This window comes from Lagopus leucura, unplaced genomic scaffold, assembly GCF_019238085.1.
Source record: "Lagopus leucura isolate 7727_CA_CO unplaced genomic scaffold, USGS_WTPT01 Super-Scaffold_100015, whole genome shotgun sequence".
Taxonomy (NCBI): Eukaryota; Metazoa; Chordata; class Aves; order Galliformes; family Phasianidae; genus Lagopus; species Lagopus leucura.
Window position 1 is genome coordinate 17302674 of NW_024962269.1, and position 7002 is coordinate 17309675.

General features: G+C 65.4%; 1 protein-coding gene across 5 annotated transcripts; it reads right to left on the minus strand.

The window, feature by feature from the left end:
* Positions 1–862: 862 nt before the first annotated feature.
* LOC122182536 (AP-3 complex subunit sigma-2) lies at positions 863–4201 on the minus strand. Of its 5 annotated transcripts, none has more exons than XM_042875921.1 (6): positions 4081–4201; positions 3910–4001; positions 3732–3843; positions 3473–3544; positions 1648–1737; positions 863–1300 (listed from the first exon to the last, which is right to left on the minus strand). In XM_042875921.1, exons 1-6 carry the CDS (start codon positions 4147–4149, stop codon positions 1172–1174), a joined length of 564 nt encoding a protein of 187 aa, XP_042731855.1. In that variant the 5' UTR covers positions 4150–4201; the 3' UTR covers positions 863–1171. The 5 variants fall into 5 exon arrangements, with proteins under 5 accessions (XP_042731855.1, XP_042731854.1, XP_042731858.1 ...); XM_042875920.1 differs by having other exon boundaries at positions 1648–1755; XM_042875924.1 differs by having other exon boundaries at positions 863–1360; positions 1648–1755.
* Between the last annotated feature and the right edge of the window lie 2801 nt (positions 4202–7002).

The window sequence follows — 7002 nt, forward strand, 5'->3', positions numbered from 1 at the left end:
TTCCCAGCTCCAGCAGGATACAGGAAAGGGCGGTGGGGATGCAGCCCGTACCGGAGGTGCCAGAACGTCTCCTTGTCATGTGCAGCCAGGCACGTCCTGCGCCACTGACCACCACGGCACCGGGCTGGAGAAAAGGCACTGCTCGCTGCAGCCAGGATTCCCCCAGCCCCGCTCCATGAGTCCCCCCTGCATACCGGGCATGGGCAGGAGCACCGCGCTGAGCCCCCCACCGCCCCGACCCCTCAGACCCCCACAACCACAGAACCCATCCCCCCCACACCCGGACTCATCTCTGCACCGCTCACAGCTCCCACCACCGCGTGGCAGCCATGCGGCAGCAGGAGGAGGAGGAGGAGGAGGAGGAGGAGGGCTGGAGGCGATGAAAAGCGGCTCAGTCCAGTGACCCCTCGCGTGCTGCTGGGGGCCGGTGGCCAGCTGGGGAAGGGTTAAGTGGTGGGGAGGGGAGAGCAGAAAAATTCCTTCCAAGCAGAGTCACTGTTTCCCTGCCAGGGGAAGTGGAGGCAGAGCCCGCGGGAGCGCAGCTGGCGGGGAGGGAAACGGCACAGGAAGGGGCCCCCGCACCCAATGCAGGATGGTGGCCAGGAGGGGCTGTGGGGCACCTCTGCCCCGAGATAGGGCTGCCCAGCCTGTGTTCACTGCCTGCTGGCTCCAGGCACTGGGCAGGGACGAGGACAGGAGGTCACAGGCTTCCACAGCCCAGCAGGAGGCAATGACCTATCTCGGCGTCTGGGCAGGCACCTTGCCAGAGCCACACCGCCACAGCCCCCACAGGCAGCACCCACAGCCCCATTTCCCCCCCACTGGCCAGACCCACAGCCCCGGCCCAGCAGCACACACCACAGAAGGGTTCACACAGTGGTTTATTTGGAACAGGACACGCTCGCTGCTCACATCCACGTGTTCCCGGCACAGCAGGGTACACTGGCAGCTCCCAGCAGCTCACACCCCGCTGCCCTGCCCCGTGACACCAGCGCCAATCTCTCAGGGCCCCAACAGGAGCAGTGTGGGCAGGGAACACAGGCGGGCAGAGCGAGCCCCACACCGGGAGGATGGAGGAGCAGCACCACCATGGCTGCGCCACAGCCACATTTCTGCACTGAGGAATCTCAAGCAGAGTCAGCCTCAGCTCCGGCCCCCCACGCTGGGATGCTCACATGAACTGCGATAGGTTGGGCACTTTGATGTTGATGTCCCCGATGCTGATGTTGCGTGGCATCTCCGGCAGGTTGATGTTCTTCACGGCTGAGACGGCGCGGGATGGCGCAGCCGAGAGCCCCCCCTGGGGGGAGCGGTGGGTGCCAGCCCCACACCCAAATCCCATCCCTGCTGTCACTGCATGCTGCATCCTCATGATGACAGTGCCGATGGACCATAAAGGTTTCACTGCACGCTATTAACCTTGACAGCACAGCAATAACCACGTGCTGGCTGCTCCCTGCACCCTTCAATGGGGAGCACCCACCCTATGCCCTCTCCCTGGGGACACGCAGGCTGGGAACATCTGGGGGGGCACCGGCTCGCTCACCCCCGGCCCCACAGCCTGCAGCACGCTGTCTTCTTCATGGCACCCAGAGCCCACCCTGCCCTGCGCCCACACCTCAGCACCCTCTCCAAACTGCTGCTCACCTCTGCCTTCTCCAGCCTGCTCTGCGCTTCCGCCTGTGCCACGATCTCATTCATGCTGGTCTCCAGCACCATCCCACCGATCACCACCTCCTGCAGGATGTAGTGCACCTGTGAGGCAAGAGAAGCATGTGGCCCCAGCATGTGCCATGGGGCAAACCTGGCCACTACCCCATGCCGGCCCCCCACCTCCCCACACCCCAGGATGGAATGGAGCCGTTCCTGAGCAGCAAGCTGCCCCCCAACACACACAAAAAAAGCCCGGGATGAGGTTTGGAACACGAGGACAAGAGTGCAGGTGACTGTGCCACTGTGACACACCTTTGGTCACGGCAGCAACACGGCGCTCTGCTGAGCCAGCACCTTCTAATAATCTCCCTGTGCAGATTACTGATTTATGGGTTTCTGTTTACTTCCATTATAAAGGCTGTTACTGGAAGATGGTTGTTATGATATTGGTTTATGGACTCATGACAGCTGATTGTGCCTGTAAATACTGTGTGGCAAACATCACCAGAGCAATGCTGTGAGAAATAAAATGCTGCCTAGAACCTTTCTCTGAGCAGGGAAAAACCCAGCTCTGAGCACAGCGCCTGCCCTGTGCTGCCCCACTCTGACAGCACAGCACAGAATATCAGGGTGCAGGAAACGGCGCTCCTTTTAGGTCTGGTATCTACCTAGCTTGGACCCAACCCAACCGGGCAGCAATCCCAAGCAACCTTTGTTTTCCAAGGAGCAATCCATGTCTCCTCTGGGACCTTGCAGCTACCGAGCAAAACACGCTGTGCTCTGAGGTACGGCCGCACCGTGGGGCTGAGCCCTGGGATGGCAGCCGGCAGCGGGCACTGAGCCAAGGCGCCGCACGGCCAAACACGGCTGTGGCGCTGCTGTGAGCACAGCGAGTGCATGGGAGCCCGGGGGGCTGAGCTGGGGCTCTCCCCAGCAGAAACCCTCCTGACTGTCTCCTCTGAACCCTCATCTCATCAGCAGAGATCAGAGGAGGGCGGGTTGTGCCGCTCACAGCGCTGGGTCCTGACCCCACAGGAGCACTGTGCACACAGCCGCAGACAGGGCTGTCACCACCACCCCGAGTGCTCCTCCTTTCTCACTGCTCTCTCCCCTCCTCTCCCTCTCCTTTTACTTCCTTTGATAAGAGCACTTTTCCTGACAAGATAACTGGCCTAGCGACATCCCTGCAAGCTGAGAGCCAACCAACCCAATGGCAGAGTCAGAGTTACGAGCCAGGTGCAGAGCAGCCCTGACCACTGGAGCACACTTCCACGTTTGTTTCTCAGTCACAGAGTTCAGAATTTGGTATCCAAAACAGGAAGGGAACATTTACAGCACCACTGATTTTCCCACTTGTTTTTTGCTGTCAGGTTTTGCCTCCCAGCAGGCAGGAAGGCCTTATCAGCCCCGCACCACCCCTGCGCACAGCCCCGCTATCTGCAGCTCCATCCGGGACATCAAAGGAGGACGCTTCCTCCCTGGGATTCTGTCCGCCTGAAGAGGAAGCGCAGAGGCTGTGCTCAAATCGAAGTTTACCAAACACTGCATTCCAAACACTTCCATTGTTCCTCCCTTTTTTTTTCCCCTTACACTCCACGGTGTGCTGTGGTGCAGCAAGGGGCAAAGCGCCCACACACAGCCACCCCACATACATCTCCATCAGCACAGGGCTGTGCAGGAGGCAAAGAGCAGAGCTGCGCACCCCTGTCCCCGCAGCAGCCCGGAGTGGTGGGGTTCCACTCTTGGCACAGTGACCCCCAAGCTCAGAGCCAGGCGCTGCTCCCAGGAGCACAGAGGAGCGCACCAAGGCAGCACCCACCTTGTCCATGTGGAAGATGAGATCCAGCTCGCAGACGTTCTCAAAGCACTTGTCCAATGTCTCCACAAACACCTGAGGAAGAGAAGGGGAGCACAGTGAGACCCACACAGAACCTCAGCCCCATCCGGACCCCCAGCCCTCACTGCCCCCTGCCCAGGGGCGGACCTCCCCGCTCTCATGGGTGCCGTCTCAGGGGTGGCACGGGGCAGGCAGCAGCACGGGCAGCTCTGCGGAGCTCGGGGCTCCCCGCAGCACCGACCTGGATGAGATCCAGGATGCCCAACTCGCTCTCGGAGGAGTCCACGCAGAACACGAAGTACAGCGTGGCGTAGTGCCGGTAGATGAGCTTGCAGTCAGGGCTGCCGAACAGACTGCGGGGGGATGCGGGGCTCAGGGGCCAGGCAGCTCGCAGCCCCCCCGGCCGGTCGTTGCGGTACCTGCCGCACTCCAGGAAGTTGCAGACGTGCTCGTCGCGCCGCAGCACCATATGGAAAGCGTCGCGGAGGATCTGCTGCTGCGCCTCCTCCGCCTGCGAGCACCGAGCGGCCACGGCCTCGGACCCCGCCCGCCCCACCCGGTCCCCCAGCGCGCAGCCCCCCGCCCCGCACCAGGTGCTGGTAGAAACGGACGAGCCGTGGCTTGCCGTGGTTGTTGAACACCAGGATGGCGTTGATCATCCCGGCGGCTGCACGACACGGCCGGAACCGGAACCGGGGCGCTGCGGCCTCACCACCCCCCCTCGCCCCCGCCCCCAGGAAGCCCCCCGCCCTCCCCGGAAACGCGGCGGAGCTCCGGGACCTCACGGCCTCTGCTCCCCTCCGCGCCGCCAGGGGGCGCCACAGCCACGGCGCGCCGGTACCGGGAGGGGCGGGGCTGCGCGGCGGGACGCGCGCGCACACACACGCGCGCGGCCGGGGGACGTCAATGGCTGCGCGAGGACTGCCGGCCCGGCGAGCTGATTGGCTGCAGGTGTCACGGCCGCCAATCCCCGTTATGCGAGGCTGCGGCAGGGATCGCGCCCGCGCGCTCCGATTGGCTGCGGCTGGAGGCTGCGGCACGATCAGGGCCGGCTTCGGTCGGGGCCGCCGGACGGCCGCGGGGATCCTTCCTGCCTGCCAGCTCTGATTGGCTGCTCGGGGCCGCGCATCTGAGCGGGGCTTGGACTGCGATAAGCGCCGTGTCCGCGCGCTGCGATTGGCTGCGGCCGCTACGTTGCCAAAAGCACCGTGCCTGTGTGTTGCTATTGGCTGAGGCTGCCGCAAGCGTCGTGTCTGCGCGTTCGTATTGGCTGAGCCCGGTGGGCTGCTGGAAGGATCCTGTCTGCGCGCTCTGATTGGCTGAGGCCGCTGGGCTGATGCGAGCTCTGTGTGTGCACGTTAGCAGCGGCCGAGGCTGTGCTGCGTTTTCTCCGCCGTGTTTGGGGGCTGCAGAGCCCAGCAGCAATCACAGCCAGCTGTGGCTGCTCCACAAGCGGCCTGCCGGTGGCCGGAGCTCGGCTGGGAACGATGCTGGTTGTGCCTTTGAGAAAGATATGTAGCAGGACCTGGGAGAGAGAAGGGGGAAAGCAGAACAGTAATCTCGCTGGCACAAAGCTCTGCGGGAGGGCTGAGGTGCTGCAGAGCCAGGGCAGAAGTTCCCCTGCCATGGGAGTTCCCTGTGCGTCACGGAGATGCCCACAGCACAGCAGCGGGATGGGGCTGCCCGAGTTGCTGCCCGCAGAGCAGCCTGCGGTGCAGAGGGAGCCCTGGGGGGGGCACAGCCGTGCACGAGGCTCTGCAGGTCCTGAAGGGTGGGAGCCCCGTGCTTCGGGCTCACGTGGGAAACCCACGCAGGATCCGTGCGGGAAGGCAGCGTCCATGGGAGGGACCCCAGGCCGAGCCCAGCCACCACCACACAGCGGCAGTGGCGGCGCTCTGTGCCGGCTGTACTGCTCGGGGAGAGGAGGGACCGGGGCCGGCGGATGGTTTTGTTTGCCCACAGTTACCGCTTCGCTCCGGTGCCAACAAGTGACCGCTCGCACCCACACCTCCCGTGCTGGGGCAGCGCCGCAGATCAGGGCTCCGCGGGGATGCTGGGCGCGGGCCGCCATTGGCTGCTGCGTGCAGGGGCCGCTCTGCGCGCGCGCTGATTGGCTGACGACCGACTTCCTCCCTCCCCCCCCCCCCTCGGGCAGCCTGTGCTGACCGCTGCCCCTCGGCGTCCATCCTCGGCGGCGCCCAAGGCGCTCCTCACAACGGCCCAAGCGCTCCCCAGCCCGTCCCGTGCGGGAGGCCAATGAACGGCGTCAGCCCTACTGATGATCCTTGAATATCTGCAAATATTTGCATGGAAAAACCGAGCCCTAACAAAGCCCACACAGCGGGGAAAGGCTGCGGCCGCACGGAGGTGTGTGGCAGTGATGTGCGTGCGTGGTGGAGGATCTGCCGTCTTTGAACCGGGCCCTCCGAGCAGAGATGCTGTTCTGGGCTCACCGGACCACCCTCCACACGTGCAGTGACAGCCGTGATCAGTCACAGCTTACACGTATCAGCAATGTCAGTTTGCACATAAGGATGTGGAAACCGGAGTGAAAATGAGAAGCGTCTTCCAGACAAAGGACTGCATTTTCAGACACCTCTCGGCGGCGATGAGTCTGTTCAGCTCCGTGCTTCCATGGAGATGAGCCTTAGCGACAGCCCCGCTGCCTTCGCTCCCTCTCCCACCGCCCCGCAGACCAGTCGCCTCCCGCTCTCCCCTCGCCCCAGTGCAGCCATCACACCCTGTTCCCCCGCGGCCCTCCCCCATCCATCCCACATCCCCGGGCCCTGAGCGGCGCTCCCCGGCCACGGGACGCTCTGGGGTTTCAGGAAGGGGGAAAGTTCTGCCCGCCCAGGGCTGGCCCTTCCCTCTGGGGGGAGCCGTGCCCCTCGCCGTGCCCCTCGCCGTGCCCTTCGCCGTGCCCTCGGGTCGCTCAGGTCCCCACAGCACGGGGCCGTGGCTCCGGGCGGGGATGCCGAGTCCCGGCAGCAACTGTGCCGCGCCCCCTCGTGCTGCCTCTCCCGGAGCGACCCGCGCAACCCGACCGGGCGGGCGGCCTCGAGGCCGGGGCTGCGGGCGGGGGCCGCTCCAGGCCCACGGTTACAGGTGGTCGCGGCGGGCGGCGACCCGGACCCGACGGGGCGGGGAGGGACTCGATGGCCACCCCCGCTCCGGGCAGCGCCGCAGCCCCGGCGGCGAGCGGGCCGCGCCCCGCAGCTTTGTTCCCCGGTGCCGGGGGCGGGCCGGGCTCCGGGCGACCGCCGGCGACCGGAGCGGGTCGGGGGGTGGGCGTAGGGCCGCTCGGATCCCGGGAAACTTGTCCGGGCGCGGCGGGGGGGACGTGGGGGCACGGCGGCGAGATAAAGGGCCCCGGCGCCGCCGCGCTCCTCGCTCCCGGCCGAGTTAGGAGGAGCTGTTTTGCATCCCTTCACGTCAGCCTGCCTCATTCCCTCCTTCCTTCCTTCCTGCGCGCCCAGCGCCGGGCCCGCGGCCCGCAGCCGCCGTCGCCCCGC